Genomic DNA, 23,155 nt, shown 5'->3' on the forward strand with positions numbered 1-23,155 from the left:
AGGGTGGTCAGGTGCGAAATCTGTCCCCTCCTGAGATCGGACCTCTAAAAGGGTTTGTCCCAGAATCTCTTGGAATGCATCAATGCTTTTATATATGGGAAGGGGTGAAGTCAACAAAATTTAAATGGTGTTAATATTTTTCTCGCATATAATAAAATATTGCGCTGGCTCTCACATGTGAACGGCAGCTCATCTGTTCTAAATCTACAAAATCTGGATTTTCTTTTGTCACAGTTCTGTGTGATTTCAAGCTTTTAATTTTTGTAAGTGTTAATTTGCATTTAACACAAACAGTTTGTCGCTTTATTATGATTTGATTCAGAAAAGGGGGTGGTGATGAACAGAGTGTCTGAATTAAGCAGACCACTCTTACCCAGTCCAAATATCAGGGCTTGATCCATCACCGTTATTTATCTCACTGCACCATCCTAGCTCAGAACCTGGCTATATGCAAATCAGTCTGTCCCTGGCCCAGTGCATCATGGGAACAGGGCAGACTAAACTACCAAGCCAATTCTTCACCAGAAAGGAGACAAGCTACCGGGGACCGGTTTCTGGCATTTCAGCCGTCTTCGGCCCGGCTTGCTTGAATCCTGATGGTGCAGTGGGAAAGGGACTCATGTCTGAGAATACCCTGCCACACCTATAGTGGCCAAAAACGATTCAGAAAAGGGGGTGGTGATGAACAGAGTGTCTGAATTAAGCAGACCACTCTTACCCAGTCCAAAGATCAGGGCTTGATCCATCACCGTTATTTATCTCACTGCACCATCCTAGCTCAGAACCTGGCTATATGCAAATCAGTCTGTCCCTGGCCCAGTGCATCATGGGAACAGGGCAGACTAAACTACCAAGCCAATTCTTCACCAGAAAGGAGACAAGCTACCGGGGACCGGTTTCTGGCATTTCAGCCGTCTTCGGCCCGGCTTGCTTGAATCCTGATGGTGCAGTGGGAAAGGGACTCATGTCTGAGTATACCCTGCCACACCTATAGTGGCCAAAAACGATTCAGAAAAGGGGGTGGTGATGAACAGAGTGTCTGAATTAAGCAGACCACTCTTACCCAGTCCAAAGATCAGGGCTTGATCCATCACCGTTATTTATCTCACTGCACCATCCTAGCTCAGAACCTGGCTATATGCAAATCAGTCTGTCCCTGGCCCAGTGCATCATGGGAACAGGGCAGACTAAACTACCAAGCCAATTCTTCACCAGAAAGGAGACAAGCTACCGGGGACCGGTTTCTGGCATTTCAGCCGTCTTCGGCCCGGCTTGCTTGAATCCTGATGGTGCAGTGGGAAAGGGACTCATGTCTGAGTATACCCTGCCACACCTATAGTGGCCAAAAACGATTCAGAAAAGGGGGTGGTGATGAACAGAGTGTCTGAATTAAGCAGACCACTCTTACCCAGTCCAAAGATCAGGGCTTGATCCATCACCGTTATTTATCTCACTGCACCATCCTAGCTCAGAACCTGGCTATATGCAAATCAGTCTGTCCCTGGCCCAGTGCATCATGGGAACAGGGCAGACTAAACTACCAAGCCAATTCTTCACCAGAAAGGAGACAAGCTACCGGGGACTAGGTTTGCCCTGTTCCCATCATGCACTGGGACAGGAACAGACTAATTTGCATGTAGCCAGGTTCTGAGCTGGGATGGTGCAGTGAGCTAAAAAACGGTGATGGATCAAGCCCTGATCTTTGGACTGGGTAAGAGTGGTCTGCTTAATTCAGACACTCTGTTCATCACCACCCCCTTTTTTGAATAATTTTGTCCACCACAAGCGTGGAAGGGTATACTCAGATGTGAGTCCCTTGCTCATTGCACCATCAGGATTCAAGCAAGCCGGGCCGACGACGGCTGAAATGCCAGAAACCGGTCCCCGGAAGCTTATTTCCTTCCCAGTATAAGAATTGGCTTGGTAGTTTGGTTTGCTCTGTTCCCATCATGCACTGGGACAGGAACAGACTAATTTGCATGTAGCCAGGTTCTGAGCTGGGATGGTGCCGTGAGCTAAATAACGGTGATGGATCAAGCCCTGATCTTTGGACTGGGTAAGAGTGGTCTGCTTAATTCAGACACTCTGTTCATCACCACCCCCTTTTCTGAATTATTATGATTTGAACTCGTTATTTTCTGATAGCTCAGCTTCTTTTGATACCTGTTCCTCTGAACTGCTAATGCAGAACCCAGGAGTCCAGACACTGCAACACTGGGCAGCTGCCGCCAACTTACAGTTCAACATACCATATTACTTTCAATCCATTTATTTACAAACAATTAATATCTGCTGTCTAAGCCATTATTTTGGCTTCGGGGGCCTAGATTAGTCTGGATTGGTGCAAACTACAGCAACCTCCTAATGAGGACAATAGCATTTATGTTTTTTTTTTTTTTAAATTAAGCCTCCTTCCTCAGTCATGGTCTGGTCTTACCATAGTTTCCTTAAACACACTACACACTGGAACGCTGGCAGCAAAGCCTGCGTGGAACATTTCTCTGACTGCCCACTGGCCTCAGGTTCACACACTCACTCAGTCTGTTTTATTGCAGTGTAAAAATGCATGCATGTGAACTTAGGCTGCCCACAGCGCCCACAGGACAGCCACCTTAGTGCCCCATTAATCACATCCCCGCGCTCCACTCTTAGGGACCCCCAGGGTGTCCCCGAAAATCCGCAGCCAGGGACGGGTCACTTCTGGCGCACAGTGGGTTGGGCGACGTATTTATATCTGCCCCTGTGCACTAGCCTTCCTCTTTGTCCCTCCTGGCCTCTCCATCTCCCTCCCTAGCGCATACCCAGTGTTCCGGGTGGAGGGCACAGAGGGCTAGGGAACATGTTGACTTGGTAATTTGTGTTGCAGGCGGAGTTACAGGGCGATCCGGAGGATACTGGTTCATAGGAGTACCCTCGTCAGGAGCACAATAAGGGTGGCTGATGTCAAACCCCAGGAGCCTTTATGGTAGGACCCTGGATAAACGTCAGTGCCCCGTTGGTCCTTCGAGTGGTTATAAGCCTGAGCAACCGGGGCTTCCCTTGCAAAGCTCCGCCCCTAAAAAAGCATGAGTAAAGTGATGGACTGGTGGTCCACGGTACTTAAGGGGGATAATCCTCACATAAATGGTAGCACCGCTTGGGTTGGCCATGGTGCAGTTTGGCTCACCACGTGGACAGGGCAGCATAGGTCAGTCACCGACCCTCCTTTGACAGCAGGTAACCTATAAACCTTCTGTTGACAATATTGAAATTTGGAAGGGATACTTTGTGGCCTTTGTTTGCCAAATGCTTTAATAATTTTACTGTGGCATCCCGACAATCCTCTTCGGAGGCTTTCAAAATATCATCGACACACTGCAATAATACATTACCTGGGGGAATTATTATTATTATTATTATTATTATTATTATTATTATTATTATTATTATTATTATTATTATTATTATTATTATTATTCTGAGTTTTATATAGCGCCTGGTTACCAATAGGCATCCCAGCGCTCACCAGAGAATGAAACTACAGAGTAATGCGGGGGTTAAGCAGAAAACAGAAAAGTTTTTAAAAGCTTGCGGAACCGAGAGAGAGAATCCAATTGACCTTTCAAAGCCTGGCTATAAATACTGGGACTTTCAGTATACCGCTGATGAGCTCAACAGAACTGGAAGCTATGACCAGTCAGAGCAAAACTAAAAAGATACCTACTATCTGGATGAATAGGAATACTAAAGAAAGCATTTTTCAAATCAAAAACAGAAAAAAATTTGGCTGTGGAAGAAATCATCGTCAAGAGAACAGTAATGTCCGGAACCACCGGGAACTGGGGGACCACTATTTTATTAATCACCCGCAGATCAATCACAAAGCGATAAACATCAGGATGTGTATCAGGGGAATCCAAAGGTGCCTTCTTAAGAACAGGGAGAATAGGGCTATTGCATACATTCGGTACTGTCTCCTCAATCACCCCCGACTTGATCAAGTCCTGTGTAATCTACTTCAAAGCCTGTTCTCCAGCCTGTGATATTTTGTACAGGGAAAACTAGGGAGCACAACGTTATCCTTGACCTTTATAGGACCTGGTGGTATCTGCAGCAACCCTACATCAGTATCCCCTGTAGCCCACAATGAGGACGGCACATCCTTAAATTCAACAGGGAGCAGCACATCTTTTGCCGGACACTCTTTTGCACCAACCATATTAGGTCCAAGAGTCATGTAAACACCACTGGGGAACAATAAATGATAGCATATAACTTCTTCAGCAAAACCAATCCTAATAAATTTTCCCCACAATTCGCTGTCAACAGTAAAAGGACCAACAGTCAAAGCAAGACGTTTTGGAAAAGGGGCTCACAACCGGTACGCCTGAAAAACCTACCAAAACATTATTAGTGCCAGACATTGATTCGGCCCTAAGGGTGCACCACTTCTTCCGGCACCCTGTGACCTCTGAGCTGGACCAGTGACTCATCCCCTCCCAGATCCCCTCGCAACCTGCTGTAGCAACACCCTCATTTTCAAATCCCTACTCTTTTTTTTCCACCTAGTCATTTTCCTCATTTTCTTGATTCTCATAGTACTGGGCTATACCCAGAATCACCGAAGGGGAGGAGGTAGTCCAAGTGCTCTCCGAAGCATGCAATCGAGCCGCAATCTCTGGAAGCAGGTCCGTGACAAACCTGTTAAAAAACAAATGAACACCACCTGCCCACTGAAATCCAAGAACACCCCTTCAAACCGAGTAAAGAAATCAGACACACCCTCCTCTTTCTTTTGACGACATACCATTGCCTTATCCCAATATATTCATCTGGGTGGGATAAGAGAGTGCATGTAGGGGATGATACAACTTGGTAAAGCCAGAATCTCAGCCCTAGGTTTCTCACCAGGCTTTCACTCCTTATCCCATGCCTTAATCTTATCCCATGTGCCACCATATTCCACCCTGTGATTCTGTGTATGCACTGGCCTCCATATATCTACTGGCACCAACAGCCAGAAAACATCTCTATATCTGCTAAGGTCATAACTGATGAGGAGGCAGCCTCTGTTAACTCTTTATAATACGCTGTAGGATTCTTCCTAGGATCCGGTAACTGACTCTTAAGAGCTAGTACCTCACTTCTCTTCCACGGGGTATAGACCCACTGTTCCTGTAAATGAGCCTCTACTCATTGCTGAACAACAACATTTAATGTATTAGGCTGCTCTGGAATCTCGGGGTGGTAAATGGGATGTATTTCCCTCATCGGAAACTTGGATACACTAGTCGGAGTACAGTGATGTAACTTTTCCCAATAACTGAGTAATGTCCCAACTTCCTAGGAACTTCTGTACGGGCCATACCAGCAAGATAAACACGATTTCGCATGTCATAAATAATTTGAGGAGCTGTGCCTCCAATACACTGTTCCCACAAACCAATCAATGTAGCTAACATATGCTGAAGGGCATGCTGTTGTTCAAACGGATCAAAATCTTTCATCACACTTAATATATCCTCCAAACTATAAATCGATTCTGAGCCCATTGTGCTGCATGATTTGGCACCAGCTCTTTATCCTCCTCACCCACATCAGATCAAATCAAAACCGTCTCTATTCAATCTTGTGCTGCTGCCCAATTCCCTCCTTCCGACCCTTGCACTGGTGTCCCAACACTACACAACACTGCGGATAAAATGTCCGGGGAAGACACAAGAGATACAGACACAGGTGACAGTGCCAGCATCGGCTTTGTGGTAAACACAGGAGGAGAAACATGAGCGGAAACAGCAGACACTGCGGGGGTGCCTGCAGTCACCACACTCGCAGGTTGCGAAACCGGAGGGGAGACAGATAGGGTTGGAGCCGAAGCTGTTGAGTCTGAAGAAAGACCAGAGGAAGGCAAAGGAGCAGTGGAGGACTGAGATGACGGAACAGCTGGATATATTCTTTGCGGGGCATAGGGAGGTGGGGGATGAGTTTCCAACAGATCCTGCACAAAAGGATCCTCATCCTCTCGAACAACATAGGACTTATTACATTGTAATCCTATCTGCACACTCAATACCCTTTTCTGTTTGTTCTCTGTCATAAGCTACCACTTTATGAACCATCATTTGCATTGCCTGCTTGCTAACCTCCTTCTCGGCTTGTATACGCCTCTTCTTTGCTTCCTTCTGCCATGCCTGCAGTGTATCTAACATTGACTGCCTACTTCTTTTTGTGAATAAATTACCCTTCTCGGCTTGTATACGCCTCTTCTTTGCTTCCTTCTGCCATGCCTGCAGTGTATCTAACATTGACTGCCTACTTCTTTTTGTGAATAATTTATCCTGTAAATTATTCAATTTTTGTTCATCAAAGGTACCATCCTAGGCCACTGAAGCTCAGCATTGTCTCCAGTGTATTTGGGCCTTAATGTACGAAACAAAAGGGCCAATACCGTGCTTCACATACATCTCAAAATTCGGAGTGCCTTCTGGAGACGAGGGCTGACCTTCCCCAAACACCACACTTTACTCCAACAAGGCATCCTAGTATCAGTCACATTCACTATCCACACAATCAACACACACAATAAAAACACACACAAGCAAAAGAGCTCTCAAAAGCAGACTTCAGACTGCACCAAGACAAGTCAGTCCTCAGATGCACCAAGACAAGAGGCTCTAGCCCCAGGCCTTTTCAAGAATAAACCAAATTCAACAAGTGGCCTGGTAGAATGTTCAAAAAAAGTTCTGTATCACAAAGGCCCACAGACCCACCAAGTTAATTAAGATGGTGCCGCTCTTATCAAGAATCAAGATCAACTCACCTAGTGCAGACAGGTCAAACCAGATAATTCTTCCCTGCCGACTCGTCAGACCAAACGTTCAGATCCAAGGGTTTCACCTTTTCAGGACCCCAGCCGGGCGACCACTAGACGAGGCACCGCCCGGTCAGACAGACGGAGTGATGAGGGGAAGACCCTTCTTGACGAAATCTGCCTCCATTGCAGTAAAGTGGGAGAAGATAATATGCCCCACCACTTTCAAAGATCACCAGTCTCCAATACTTTTCCTGCATTATCAAGGGAGTCTTGGGTACCGTAATGTTCAATCCAAAGACATTTGAGGCAGTATCAGGTAAAACAACATGCAGACCCAACAGAGAGAACATTACATTTGTTTGGCTCCATTTCTGTAACCTTGACTCAGCACAAACGTGCTTTATACAATAAACCGATGGTGCAGTTGCTTGGCTTCTGGCCTTGTATTAGGCATTTTTTTATTTTGCAGCATTTTTAAAGCAACCATTTAAATAAATGCACAGTTGAGTGACACAAACCGAGTTCACAATATGCAGAGTTGGCACAGTGTCATATCTCCTACACTTGTGTATTAATTCATATCAAGCGATCTGGCATTTTGTTGTGTTGTCTGTCAACAGATCACTGTGACATGTCTTGTCATATGGTCTAGTGTTTGTGTTAAAGTAGTAAGCTGTATGGCAGGTACTTGGACAAAGGGTACAGTCTTTTCTTTACCAGTACATGGATATGCATACATTTGCTTGCTAAGAAGCATGTGCCTTACTTTTTCAAATAGTTGCAAACTAAAGTCCATAACTCTGTCCATCCCAGACCCTGGCAATTACACTTCCTGCCATCCTGCCCCTGTCTGTTTTAGTTCGGTTCATCCAATTGATTTTTAGGAAACATGAGGCTTAAAAACACCCTAATATTGCTACCTATGCAGCATAGATGCCTAAGAAGCAGTTAGACATGTCTGGAAACACGGAGAAAGGAATAATACCATCCTGACACCCTTCTTCTCAAGCACACCCTGGCCCTAGAAGTTGGTGCGCTCTGTGTCGACCAAGTGTAGCACATACAGCAGGTGCTGCCCTGCAAGGGTCCATAGTGTCTATGTGCGTGTGTGTGTATGTCCATGTAAAAGTCTGTGTGCATATGTCTGTGTGAGCATGTCCATGTGAGAGTGTGTGTGTGTGTGTGTGTGAGAGCATGTCCATGTGAGAGTGTGTGGGTGAGTGAGCATGTCAATGTGAGAGTGTGTGCGTGAGTGAGCATGTCTCCATGTGAGTGTGTGTGTGTGTGTGAGCATGTCCATGTGAGTGTGTGTGTGAGTGAGCATGTCCATATGAGAGTGTGTGTGAGCATGTCCATGTGAGAGTGTGTGTGAGCATGTCCACGTGAGTGTGTGAGTGTGTGAGTATGAGTGAGCATGCCCATGTGAGAGTGTGTGTGTGAGTGAGCATGTCCATGTGAGAGTGTGTTTGTGAGTGAGCATGTCCATGTGAGAGTGTGTGTGTGAGTGAGCATGTCCATGTGAGAGTGTGTGTGTGTGTGTGAGTGAGCATGTCCACATGAGAGTGTGTGTGAGTGAGCATGCCCATGTGAGATTGTGTGTGTGAGTGAGCATGTCCATGTGAGAGTGTGTCTGTGAGTGAGCATGTCCATGTGAGTGTGTGTGTGTGAGTGAGCATGTCAATGTGAGAGTGTGTGTGTGAGTGAGCATGTCCATGTGAGAGTGTGTGGGTGAGTGAGCATGTCCATGTTAGAGTGTGTGTGAGCATGTCCATGTGAGAGTGTGTGTGTGAGTGAGTGTCAGACCCGGCCTCGTGGCGTGGGCCTACCTGACCTTTAGCGCCCCAACCCTGACCCTTGCACCTCCCAAGATCCCTGGTTGTCACTGCCCCTGTCCGACCCACTCCCTCCATGACCCCACAGCAAGGACGAGACCCCTCGTACCCGCCATCTATCCTTCCGGTGCCGTACGCCCCCACACCCCATCACACCTGAAGGCCTCTGGTAACCATTCCCCTGTACCTAAAATGGCCGACCCCGGCCCCAGCGAGACCTAGCCCCTAGACACGCCATGCCCGGCTGGGGTGTAGAGGACTCCCCGTGAGCAAGATAGGGAGGAGTAGTTTCAGTCACACCTCTGACCTCCTCTCAGGAGATGGGTTTCGATCGCCCCTCCGGCCTCCCTGAGGGCTGGCTCCACGTATGCTGGGTGTCTGGGATCCCTCCAGACCCATCTTCAAAGGATCAAGGGGCCGGGTGGCAGGAAACACCGACAAGCAGCCCCCAGCCTCTAAGACCCCTGCTTGCGTGGACTCTGGACTTCAAAGGAGAACAGGACTATAACAAGGGGTGCTCTGTAGCGATGAGTTGTTGAATCCTGGATGAAGAGAGCCCTGCTGACGTGGTTGCGGCTTGACGAAACACCGAAGAAGAACGCTACCTGAACTTTGGAATCTTGGCGAGCCCTCCTGACATCGTCGCGGCTCAAGCTTGACAGAGACGAACATCCCCCTGAACCATCCGAGCCATGCTGACATTGTCGCGGCTTAAGCTTGGCAGAGACGAACATCCCCCTGAACCATCCGAGCCCTGCTGACATCGTCGCGGCTCAAGCTTGGCAGAGAAGAACATCTGCCTGAACCATCTGAGCCCTGCTGGCGTGGTCGCGTCTCCCTTGAACAGTGAGAACACCTGAGCCCTGCTGATTGGATCGCGGCTCCCCAAAGACCGAAGGAACTCCTGTGCATTCCTGCTCGAGCCCTGCTGACTTGGTCGCTGCTCGGAGAATATCCTGGTCCGGCTAAACCCTTGATCTTACCGTATCCCCCCGGCTCGAGGATTAAGAGCTGTGCGCCGGGTACGCTTTTACATTGACCCTGGACATTGAGACTGTCCCACTACCCCTAACCTTACCGAGACGTTATGAACCTTTGTTCTGATTGTAAATACGCGACCTGCAGATCATAAAGATCCAGATACTTCTGATAGATTAAAGAACCTGTTCTTCGGAAACTCTACTGTGTGGTGTCCCTTTATCGAGTGGTGCGAGCTCAGCGCGTGCGATCCTAGATACGAGACCCTTCCCCTGAAGGGTCTCCCGCCAGTGCTCGGCAGTGTTCCTAGGAGAGTTGGGTCACGGGGTGGTCAGAAGCATATTCTGTGCCCCCTGGGATCGCCCCTTCTATCAGTGAGCATGTCCATGTGGAGAGTGTGTGTGAGTGAGCATGTCCATGTGAGAGTGTGTGTGTGAGTGAGCATGTCCATGTGAGAGTGTGTGTGTGTGTGAGCATGTCCATGTGAGAGTGTGTGTGTGAGTGAGTGAGCATGTCTATGTGAGTGCATGTGGGTGAGTGAGTATGTCCATGTGAGAGTATGTGTGTGAGTGAGCATGTCCATGTGAGAGTGTGTGTGTGTGAGCATGTCCATGTGAGAGTGTGTGTGTGAGTGAGCATGTCCATGTGAGAGTATGTGTGTGAGTGAGCACGTCCATGTGAGTGTGTGTGTGTGTGAGTGAGCATGTCCATGTGAGAGTGTGTGTGTGAGTGAGCATGTCCATGTGAGAGTGTGTGTGAGCATGTCCATGTGAGAGTGTGTGGGTGAGTGAGCATGTCCATGTGAGAGTGTGTGAGCCTGTCCATGTGAGAATATGTGTGTGATTGAGCATGTCCATGTGAGAGTGTGTGTGTGTGTGAGCATGTCCATGTGAGAGTGTGTGTGAGTGAGCATGTCCATGTGAGATTTAGTGTGTGAGTGAGCATGTCCATGTGAGAGTGTGTGTGTGTGTGTGAGAGCACGTCTGTTTGTGGGCGTGTGTGTGTGTGTGTGTGTGTGCGTGTGTGTGTGTGTTTATGGGTGAGTGTGTGTGTGTGAGTGAGCATGTCCATGTGAGAGGAGCAAGACCTCTGACCTCCTGGTCAGGGACCGCGCTCTCTGCCCCAGCCGCTCCTTTGTAGCGCCGCTGCCGATGACCCCTTCATCTCTGAGCAGGTAGGTGTTTGAGGCCCTCCTCCAGCCACAGGTTCCATCCTGCGCCTCATCCCTGGTGGTCCAGTGGGAGAGCCTTTCTCTTCTGCTCGTCTGCTGTTGTCTGTATTGTGTTTGTTCCCGTTTTCTGTCTTTTGTCTGTCTTTTGTTATTTGTGTCTTGTAATTGTAATTTTCATTCGTATTCTGTTATTTAGCCTGTTTTATGTACCTGTGCCGCTGTTGTGTCCTCCCTGCCCATTTTTCTGCCCTTGCCCGCTGCTGCTGCCCTGTGGACCCTCCCCCCTACTGGTTCCCGCTCCTGCCTCCCAGCTGCGCTTCCCTATTTAATGGTGGCCTTGCAGGGGAGCGCCACTTGCGTGACAAAGGCAAGCCTATCTGCTTCTGTCCGCGACCAGTGCCAGGAACCCTGGTTCTCCGACCACCCACTACTACGACTCTGCTGCCGTCCTCGCAATCAACCCAGGAAGGAACAACAGAAAGCTGTCTACGCTGAACATTCCCCACAGCCAGTTCTCCTGCCGACACTGCAGACAAACCTTCACCACCCTCTGCACCCCCATGGCCACCGCCCCGACGCCGGATGTCCCCACCCCTGATGCCCTGAGGTGCATCCTCCTCAACATGCGCTCCCAGCACAGACATGCTGCAGAGATCTGGGACCTCCTCAACATCCTTGCACCAGACATCGCCTTCTTCACGGAAACATAGTCCAACCCCACCTCAGCCCCCGGCATTGCCACCGCCATCCCCAATGGGTATAAGATCCAGAGGAAGGACTGCCCCAACAGCCTAGGAGGAATACTCGCCACTGAACACAAGAGCTCCCTCCGACTCACCACCTTCAGCACGAGTGACTCCCTGTCCACCACCGAACACCTCTATTTCCAGATCCAGACCAGCCCCATAACAACCTTATGAGGCACCCTCACCTACAGACCTCCCAGACCTCAGATCATTTTTACCACTATCATCACCGGCCTCATTGCGCCCCACGCCATCACCTCCATAGACTGAATACTTCCACCTCGACAACTTCAGCGACCCGAACTCCACCACCCTCCAGGACAACCTCAACAACCTCGGACAGACACAACTCATCACCACCCCTACCCACAAGGCAGGATACAGCCTCAACCCCATCTTCGCAGGATGCCCTCTGCGAAGGAACTGGAGCAAGGTCACCGAAAAGCACATAATTTTCACCCTTAACCAGGAAGCCCCCCACCTCCACAGACACGAACTCCGCAGCCAAAGAACTTCACAGATGAGACTAGCTTGCCCCCTTTGCAACCCCGACAGACAGCGCCCCAGGAAGGCCACCTAATTCACCACTGACCTCCAAGAAACCAGACGCATCTGCAGATGTCTCAAGAAGAACTGGAGAAACAGCAAAACTTCTGAGACCGCTCCACATACAAGAACGCCATGACAGAATACCACCAACTCATTACTTCCACCAAGGGGACCTTTAACCGAAACAAAATCCACGCCAATGCCAGCAACTCTAAAAAACTCTTTAACACCATTAAGGAATTCACCAAGCCACCCAGCGAAGCAAGAACGTCACACCTTCACAGGACCTCTGCAACAAACTCACCTCCTAATTCCACCTGAAAATAAGATCCCTCTAAAACAACTTAAACAGACCCTGGACACCAAACCCCATATGCCCTCCAGCAATGACAGTCAGCCTACCATCTCCTCCTGGACCCCAGTCACCGTCAAAGACTCGCATTCATTCAGGAGCCCTCACCGACCCCTGCCCTCTACACATCTTCCACAGAGCTGCCGCAGCCATTGGAGCTATGACGCACCATCAATCCCTCCTTTGAAGTCGGTACATTCCCCGACGACTGAAGTGCAGAAGTCAAGCCCCTCCTCAAGAAACCCTCAGCAGATCCGACAAACCTCAAGAACTACTGACCCATCTCTCTTCTCCCTTTAGTGCCAAAGTCACCGAAAAGATCGTCAATGTACAACTAACAAAATTCATGGAAGAGAACTCCATTCTTGACCCCTCCCAATCCGGATTCCACAGCAACCACAGCACCAAGACCACCCTACTCACTGCTACAGATGACATCCGCATGCTTCTTGAACAAGGACACACCGCGGCCTGATCCTGCTCAACCTCTCTGCAGCCTTCTACACTGTCTCCCACCATACTCGACTGGCTCCGCTCCTTCCTCACTGGCAGAACCCAAAGAATCAGACTTCCTGTCTTTCTCTCCGAACCCACAGAGATCAGTTGTGGATTACCCCAATGATCATCACTCAGCCCCACACTCTTCAACATCTACATGGCCCCCCTTGTCACCGTCGTCAGACAGCATAGATTCAATATAGTATCCTACGCCCATGACATCCAGCTCATCCTCTCCCTCACTAAGGACCACTTAACCACCAGACTCAGCTTCCAGGAAGGAATGAAGGACAACGCATCCTGGATGAGCAGCAGCTGCCAGAAGCTCAACTCGGAGACGACAGAAGGCCTCGTCCCCTGACCCTCTCCCTCTGCATTGGACAACACCTGGTGGCCCAGCCCCCTCGACAGCCCCCCACCACCACGGATAATGCCCAGAACCTTGCCATCAAACTCGGCTCCTCCCTCTCCATGACCCGACAGATTAACGCTGTCACCTCCACCTGCTTCAACACCCTCCACATCCTTCGTAAGACATACAAATGGATCCCCCCAGAATCAAGAAAGACCATCACCCACACACTCATAACCAGCAGACTGGACTACGGAAAAGCCCTCTACACCGGGATCAACAAACCTCTGCTCCATAATCTCCAGACCATACAGAACACCGCAGTCAGACTCATTCTCAGCATCCCTCGACATGAACACATCACCCCACACCTGCGAGACCTCCACTGGCTCCCCATGGAGAAGAGAGTAACCTTCAAGATACTCACCCACGCATACAAATGCCTCCACAACACCGGACCCGAATATCTCAATGAAAGAATCGCCTTCCATGTACCCAAGAGAAACCGCCGATCTGCTGACCTTGCCCTCGCCGAAACACTGATCATTTGCAGAGCCAGAACGGGTGGATGAGCCTTCTCCTACGTCACAGCAAAGAATTTGAATGAGCTCCCGATCAACATCAGATGCGCCCTCACTCTGCACATCTTTAGGAAGACCCTCAAGACCTGGCTCTTTGTCTGACCGGAGCTGCTCCCACTCCCCCCCCTCCCCCCCAGTGCCTTGAGACCCTCACGGTGATTAGCGTGCTTCACAATTCCCTGATTGATTAATTGATTGAGTGTGTGTGAGCATGTCCATATGAGAGTGAGAGTGTGAGTGTGTGTGAGCATATCCATGTGAAAGTGAGAGTGTGAGTGTGTGTGAGCATATCCATGTGAGAGTGTGTGTGTGTGTGTGTGTGTGTGTGTGTGTGTGTGTGTGTGGGTGTGTGTGTGTGTGTGTGTGTGTGTGCGTCTGCGAGCATGTCAATGTGAGAGTGAGAGTGTGAGCTGAGGGCCGACCTCCTTAGGTGCTGCCCCAACCCATATGAGAGTATGTGTGTGTGTATGAGCATGCCAATGTGAAAGAGAGGGTGTCTGTGAGCATGTCAGTGTGAGAGAAAGAGTGTGTGTGAGAGAGTATGTCCATATGAGAGTGTGTGTCCTTGCGTGTGTTCTGAGATAGACTGTTTACTTTTCTGATTAACTTCGGTGCAACTGAAAAGGTCAATTCTGCCAGTACTACACTTGTTAACATGATAAATATATACACACTTAGAGCTAAACATTACTTGTTCTTATTGCACAGTACATACAGATTAAATAATAGTAAAATGATGATGGAATGCTTTTGGCTTCTTTACAAAAGAATTTGCGTTCAAAAAGTCTTTAACCCTAATGTCTCATGCAAGGACAGTTCAAAGTTTGTCCTGAAAGCAGTTTAGTTCAGAGCTCTTTCCACAAATATCAGACTTTCAGACTATGGGCCCGATTCACAGAACTATCTTAAGACAAAATCCTAAACTTACTACTTTTGGTATTCACAGAAGTCAGGATTTTGTCTTAAGACCGACTTAAGACAGACTTAAGACAAAATCCTAACTTAAGTCTGTCTAAAGTCTGTTTTAAGACAAACTTAAGACAAAATCCTAACTTAAGTCTGTCTTAAGACAAATTTAAGACAAAATCCTAACTTAAGTCTGTCTTAAGTCTGTCTTAAGACAAACTTAAGACAAAATCCTAACTTAAGTCTGTCTCAAGTCTGTCTTAAGTCTGTCTTAAGTTTGTCTTAAGACAAACTTAAGACAAAACCCTAACTTCTGTGAATACCAAAAGTAGTAAGTTTAGGATTTTGTCTTAAGTTAGTTCTGTGAATCGGGCCCTATGTATTTTCACTCTGTAAAACATATTCCACCTGCATATCACTACTAGCTCACTTGATTGCAACCAGATGTTTCTTAATATCTTAAATATTTTTTCCTAGGTTCTAAAGATGAGACAGGAAACAGGCCAGGAGCCAGAAGGATCGTTCTTGTGGGTAAATCTGGAGTGGGAAAAAGTGCGACTGGGAACACCATCCTTGGGGACAAAGGGTTTTTGTCTAAAGCAAGTTTGACGTCAGTAACGCTCAATTGTGATAAAAAGATCTGCTGTCGGAACGAGAGAGAAGTTTCAGTGGTGGACACACCAGGGTTTTTTGACACCAAGTTGTCTGCTCCTGACACACTTAAGGAGGTGAGTAAGTGTGTGGTCCTGTCCGCCCCGGGCCCTCACGCCATCCTTGTGGTGCTGCAACCAGGACGTTTCACCAAAGAGGAGGCGGACGCAATGACGATCATTCAAGACTTATTTGGGGACCAAGCAGCAAAGTACATTGTCATTTTGTTTACACGAAGAGATGACCTAGAGGCGGACGGGCGGACAGTCGATGAGCTTGTTAAAGAGGCGGAGGGAAAGTTGAAAAACTTGTTACAAAAATGCGGGAAGCGCTACTGCGCCTTCAACAACAGAGCAACTGGAAAAGAGCAGGAGAGGCAGGTCTCAGAGCTCCTGGGCATGATAGACAAAATGGTGGAAGGGAATGGAGGGGAGTGCTACAGTACTAAGGCGTTCCAGATGGCAGAACAGCTACTGAAAGAAAAGGCGGAGAAACAACGGAAAAAATATGAGCAGAAAAAGGAGGACAAGTTAAAAAAATTAAGAAGTAAATATGAAACAGAAATGAACAGAATTAAAAAAGGAAATGCTGAAGACAAAGAGAATCAGAGACAGATCTGTACTGAGAATTACCAGATACAAACAAAAGAAATAGAAAACTATTACGAAGAACTAATAAAAGGCACCCGCGAAGAAGCTGAACACGCTGTTTTACATGACGTCTTACATTTCCTGAAAACAGCATCTGTTGGAGTGCTGGTTGGAGGGGCGGTGGGAACATGTGTTGGGGTTGTAGGCGGTCCTGTGGGCATGGCTGCGGGAGCAACAGTCGGGGCAACAGTGGGTGGAGCTCTGGGATCTCTCAGCACACATCACTCCCTGAGGGATATTTTCAATAGGATATGGAAAGAACAGGCTCCATCACTGCAAAAAATGTCCGTTTCTTGAAAAGAAGTGGATGTTTCTCCAGCCCCAAATATTCCATAACCTCCCCTATTTCTCCAGAACCTGGCCTAAAAATCCCTAGTCTCTGCTATTTCTCAGGAGCCAGCCCAATAATCTCTAGTCTCTCCTGTTTCTCCTGAAGCGGACCCGAAAATCCTTCGTCTCTGCTATTTATCCAGAAACATGCCAAATATTCCATAATCTCAGCTATTTCTTCAGAAGCCAGACCAATATTTCACAATCTCTGCTATTTAGCTGGCAACCCGCAAAATATCGGAAAACTTCACTATTCAGTAACACACTGGCTAAATAGTAGAAATTACATACTCTTTAACCAGCTGAACTTCACTTAGTTGGGCATGAACAAAAAAGGGACTCTGTGCAATGACCGAGTGGTGGCCATGTTATGATGGGGGTGCAGGAAAATAAGGGAAGCCTTAGAAAGTAAGGGACAGATGTACAAAATTCTAGTCAAGCAGTTACTAAATAGCGAATAATAAGAAATCAGTATGTAGGAAATTATATGTAGAAAAATAGTGATTTCCTAATAGCGATTTCTACAGAGTAAGAATCGCTTTGGGAAATTGCTATTTAAGGAAATACAAACAGATTCGTTCCTATGGACCCAAAGGCCCATAGGTATGAATGGTTTTGCATTTCAAAGCAAGTGTGACAATTGGCCTAAGACCTTCCCTTGATGCATCCCGAAAAAAGTGGTGCACATGTAAAGTGCACATAGTCCCTAGGGGCAGGGGTGTGCTTTATAGCACTTTAAAAGAAAAGCATTTTGGGGTACTTTTTAAAATTGTTTTGTAAATGCGCTGAGAAAATAGCAAAAACGAAATCCCCAAAAAATGCAAATGGAGATTTTTACTTTTTTATTCGCAAATGGCCTTTGTACATATGGAAAGGCCCTTTAGCATTTCTTAATGGCCGAAATAGCAAATTGGTCTGCACTAAGAGCTACCAATATTTAATGAAAATCATCCAAAACTATTATTATTGGTGTAGTAGTGACCAGCCATTCAAGATTATCAGCTGTGATCACACCAATGCATCCACAATGTCCTCAGAAAAAATGTTTTTTTCACCCATAGGAATAATGTGGGACCCTATTCACAAACTGCATTTTGTAGTATGTTTATTAGTAGTTCTCCGAAAGTACTACCCAATAGTATTCTCAAACCTAGGAGCATAAATCTCCAACTCCCCTAGCTTTTCTAAGTTTACTACTAAGTTTGCAACTTAGGAGTAAATGTGGAAGAGGATCAGTAGGGTGAGTTTAGAGAGGGGTAAGGTAGGTAAGGTAGGTTTAGGGAGGGGTATGTACCCACCCATGAAAGAGTAAGCCCAGCACTGTTAACAAACTGTACCTCTAAAGTTATTGCAGCTAAAAAGGGGCCAAGACAGCAGTAAATGACTTCAGCTCAGAACTGAAGTAAGCCCAGCATCACACATGGTCAACCACTGGTACTGTCGTGGTGAGCCTCAGGCAGGCCTACCAGTGCTAGGGGGTTCGCCCTTCTCTGCACAAGTCCTCAGACCAATAGAATAGAAGTTGACACGGAAACTGAAATATAAAACAAAGTACTTTTATTAACCTCAAGAGGTGGAACAACATTCACCCAACACCCTTTGTTAATGTATGAAGTAGCACACTGAACAGAAGGAACATGGTCCTTTTATACCCACACAGGGGCTCAGAAGAAGGCAGAACAAGTACAGAAGAGAAGGTTTACATACACAAAAGGTCTTACAGAAATGCACAGTCAACAGTAGGGCGGAGCTTATCAGTTTGCTAATTGCGGTAAAAATACCCTGACAGTTACAGACTGAGCCATATGTGAACAGTTGCAGTGCCTTTTGCGCAAGAGCAGAGTAGCAGAACCTAAATATAGTCTGTCCATAAACAGAGTACAAGAGTAAACGACAGCAAGGAAGGACAGAGCACATGGTGAGCACATGGCAGACAAGATGGCTGCTGAAAACAAGATGGCTTGAGCTAAATTCTAACCCCGATCTCTGCCAAATTACAACAGGCGACCCTGTTAGCATTAGCTGAAGACATTCGTTCATTTGGGGTAATCTGGATTCACATCTTGTACATTTATTTTCATCATTTCAGTAATCTCTTTATTGAGCATGTGTTGGACTTTTATTTCTGCAACATTTCACTTGGCAGGTGTACAGGCAGAAATGCAGACGGAGCAAAGCATTGGACCACATTGAATACATACACAGCATGTAAATAGTATCACTAGTATTACACAGGATGGGCAATAGCTTCCAGCCCAAGGCAACAATCAATGTCCAAAACCAGCTAGCAAAAGTCCAGGTGCCAGTCTCTGGGTGAATTTCAGCAACAATCTTATGCAGTTTAGAGATTGCATCAAACACTGAAGGAGAGTGATCCGGATTGTAGACGCAGCAACTACTACCGATGATGCGACATGCACCTCCTCAATCAGCCAGAACCACATCTAAAACCATACGATTTTAGAGTGCTACAATCCTCGCAACTTGCAGCTTTTCTGTAATGTTCCCAAGTGCCATAGCTGTTTGATTGGTAACAGCTTCCACAACACGAGTCAATCGTCTTACCTTTCTGCTGTTTAATGCAGCACCCACAAAGAAAAACAAGCACAAATTGAAATCAACGTATTGTTGCAAGGTGGTGTCAGTCTGGGCCACCTCATCAGTGCTTGTTGTCCTCTTATATCTGTTCTTAGAAATATATCATTGTACAGTTTGTCCTCCTTGTGATATGATGCAGGTGCCAGAAACACTGGGGGCAACAGAAAACACACGTAGCATACTCCAGACCATCCAACAGGTAGTTGGTAATATCCCTTGTTACCACAGACAAAGTAGGTATTATGTGAGAATATGAAACTACTGTTATTGGCACCTTTAATAGTCAGAACCACAGTACACTCACTTCTTCCTACTGGAATTCTCCTAGCACTGCCTATGCACAAGTCTGCTTTAGCTCTAGTAACAGAAATCACAAATGGTCCATTGTTCCTAATAGTTCTCATATTGGGGAAAACATATGGTGTGGAAATATTTTCAGGTCGATACTCCTCCCATTCCCATTTAGTCCCTTCAGCTCGAGGATAACCTTCTTCATCTGGATAACACACTTTATTGAGATGGTAATTAATCCGTCCTACGGTCATCCTTGAAATGTTAGCCTTTTCAGAGGCAAACAAAAGTGCAAACCAGGCTTGGCAAGAACCATTATGCAAGAATGGAAGAGGAATAAAAGGTGTTCCTCCCTTCTTCTGGTGAAAAGGTATCATCCCACATACCCAACATTAAGTAGTATTTGTGGCATTGTGAGTTTGATGTAACATTTTAATAAACGTGTTTTTCAGGTAGGATTGTCGATGCTTTTGCTCATGGTATGGAAGCGTAAAGTAATGATGCTCAGCCGGGACTGGAGTAGTGGCGATCAGAAGCTGCCAAGCAGGAGTCACTTTCTCAACAAACCAGGTTGTCACTGCTACAACTACCATAGCAACAACAAATCCTACAACACATATGACCTTTTTATTACAGATCTTAGCAACAGTTGATCTCCCTACAAACATGATCACTTTGTTGTTGAATCAATCGTTGGAGCTCTAAAGTCCTGGGCAGCCGTTGGTTTCTTCACTGAGGGTCAAGACGGGTGTCACTGTGTAGGCTTGATCCCCCCTTGCCACATCAGTCCTGGGTTTTACAAACCCAGGACTGTAGCTCAACCAGTCTTTTTCAACAATGCAGACTCTTTCCGTGGTCTCGGTTGGTATTACGATACTCCTGGGATAATGTGATCCGGGAAGACTTCCTCAGATTCATCAGGTGATATGGCGTGGCCTTTTTCTGTATCCAGAATCCCGCGATGGTCAGTCAGCACAGCAGGTTCAACCAAGGTAGGCAACACTCGCTTGCAGTGAGTGCTGTGGACCCAGTTCTTCCTGTTCGTCACTCGAACCGCTGTCCTCGTAGCTAGGAGCACCTGCTCCAGTCCTCGCCACCTGGGCTCCAAGCTGTTCGACCCCTCGAAGACCTTGATCATCACGTGGTCGCTGGGCCGGAGTTCATGGGCCCCACCTGTGGACCTGTCAGGAAGAGCTTCTCAAACCAGTTGATGAATAGAAATCAAACTGTCAGTCAACTGTGCTAAATAGTCACTCATCAAAACACATGGTATATCATGTATGGGGCGTGGCTTAGGAACTCCCCAAATGTGCATTGGTCTCCCAAATACCACCTCATATGGTGTAAGCCCAGATCGTGAATGTGGCACTGATCTAATAGACAACAATGCCAAGGGCAATGCATCAGGCCATTTCAAAGACGTGGAAGCCAGTATTTACGCTAATTTCAATTTCAAAGTAACGTTATACCTCTCCACCAATCCTACTGATTGTGGGTGGAAGACTGCATGAAACTTCTGTTTGATCCCTAATCCTTTCAGGACATACTCAACAACTTGTCCAATAAAATGAGGTCCGTTTTCACTCCACAAAAGTTTGCAAACAGCAAATCTAAGGAAGAATTCCTTTAAAAGCACCTTTGCTGTGGTAAGAGCAGTATTATCCTTTGTAGTGTATGCCTCTATCCATTTACTGAAGGCACATACCACCACTAGAATATACTTCAAGTTATTGCAATGTTCAAGTTGGATATAATCCATTTGCAAAACTTCAAAAGGTGTGGTTGGTGTAGCAAACCCTCCTGTAGGAGTCTGTGTCCCTTTACCAGGATTGTACTGCCAACAGATCAAACAGGACTGTACTACCCTTGTAGCTGTGCCGGCAGTTTCTGGATGCTCCAAAACTTGCGTAAGCAATTTCGTTATTGCAGAGGCTCCAACATGTGCCAACCCATGTTCCATCTGAACCATAGGCTGCAAATAGGCTATAGGCAGTTTCCACTTATCCATCTCTTTATTGCGCCAACAGCCTTCAGCATCCAGCATTCCCTCTTTAGACCATTGCTCAAGTTCTTCCACAGAAGCAGATCTCAGTATATCTAGCACTTCCTGTCTAGCATCATGCCAACGGTCAGCTTGTGACTTCATTACATACATCGATGTAGTGCTTCGCTGCATCGCAGTCTCACGGGCTGTGCGATCTGCAAAGGCATTGCCTTGTCCTGTCTTATCAGTTACTTTCTTGTGCGCACTACACTTAACAATAGCTATTTTCTACGGATATGTCAGTGCAGTCAAAAGATTATGCACTAGTTCTCCATGCATTATCTGCATCCTGTGGGATGTAAGAAAGCCTATTTCCTTCCAAAGTAGGCCAAAATCATGGGCCACTCCAAAAGCATAGCGGCTAACTGTATAGATGTTCACACGCAAGTCAGCGCTAGGTTCACATGCATGCTTGTGTCAAAGCTATTAGCTCAGCTGCTTGAGCTGACTTCTGTGGTATACAAGCTGTCTCCACTACTGTCTGAAGTATCATAATTGCATATGCGGCTGAGGTCATGCCATCTGGTTACTTCAAACAAGACCCATCAACCCATAGTTCCACATCTACATCTGAAAGAAGCGTGTCTTGCAAATTGACGCAACTCTTTGTCTGTTCCTCAGAAAGGAATATACAATCGTGAGACTCCTGTGACTGACTGAGTCTGAGTGGCTGGATATGGTAACAAAGTAGCTTGGTTCAAAGTTGCACATCTCTTCAGGGTAATGTGAGGGGCTAACAATGTCAATTCGTATCCTGTCAAGTGAGCACTAGTCAAGTGTTGCATCTTAGTCTGGTTCAAAAGGACATTGGCCGCATGGGGTACTAGCACCAACAATTTATGTGACAAAACTATCCCTTCACTCTGACATATGGACACAGCTGCTGCTGCAACTGAACTGAAGCACCCAGGCAATGTACAAGCAATGGGATCAAGCACAGCTGAAAAATATGCCCAGGGACGCTGCCTGTCACGGTGTGTCTGTACTAATACTAATAATGCTCACCCATCTTTCTCGTGTGCATAGAGTGTAAAAGCCTTTGTATAATCTGGAGTGCCTAACACTGGTGCAGAGCAAAGAGCTGGATGTAACTGACGAAAAGCATTCTGGCATTCAGTCGTCCATGGAAGTGGCATTGGAGTGTCTTTAGTCAAAAGCGCCAACAAGGGTTTAACAATGTGTGAATAACCTAATATTCACTGCCTACAAAAAGAAGTAAGACCAATGAATGCACAGACATCTTTCTGAGTAGAAGGCACTGATGTGCCTAAAATTGCTTGAATGTGATCTGGTGTAAGTGCACACCCCTCCTTAGACTAAAGGTGACCTAAGTAGGTAACCTTCGGTCTACAATATTGCAATTTCTTCCGTAACTCTTTGTGGTGGTGTGAAGCAGGAAAGGAAAGCAAGGACAAAGTACATTTTTCACACTGTTCAGGCATATCAGCTGCCAACAAGATGCCATCAACATATTGTATGAGAGCCACTCCTTCAGGCAAAGTGAAAGAATCAAGTTGTCTTTTCAATGCTTGACTGTAAATACCAGGACTCTCAGTATACCCCAGAGGAATTCTACAAAATCTGCACGATCGATTATTCAAAGTGAAGCCGAACAAATATTGGCTATTAGGATGAATAGGAATTGAAAAGAAGGCATTCTTCGGGACAATCACAGTCCATGTAGTTGCTGTCAGAGGAACTAAAGTAAGAAGTGTCGTTTTGTCAGAAACCACAGGGTATTGTGGTACTACAATCTTTTTAACTTCTCACAAATCAATGATGAATCTGTAAATCCTAGTGTCAGTGTCTTTTTTCAAAATGGGAAGAATAGGA

The 23,155-nt window shown here is 46.6% G+C and overlaps 1 protein-coding gene across 1 annotated transcript in view; it reads left to right on the top strand.

Moving 5' to 3' along the window:
• The window catches only part of LOC147736705 (GTPase IMAP family member 7-like), a 159,559-nt gene extending 143,203 nt beyond the window's left edge, over positions 1-16,356 (top strand). The window contains exon 6 of the mRNA XM_086952677.1: positions 15,236-16,356. Within this exon, the coding sequence (XP_086808803.1) occupies positions 15,236-16,356 (1,121 nt within the window). The remainder of the gene's footprint in view (positions 1-15,235) is intronic.
• Positions 16,357-23,155: the final 6,799 nt, after the last annotated feature.

The sequence above is a fragment of the Lissotriton vulgaris genome, chromosome 1_2, assembly GCF_964263255.1.
Source record: "Lissotriton vulgaris chromosome 1_2, aLisVul1.2, whole genome shotgun sequence".
Taxonomy (NCBI): Eukaryota; Metazoa; Chordata; class Amphibia; order Caudata; family Salamandridae; genus Lissotriton; species Lissotriton vulgaris.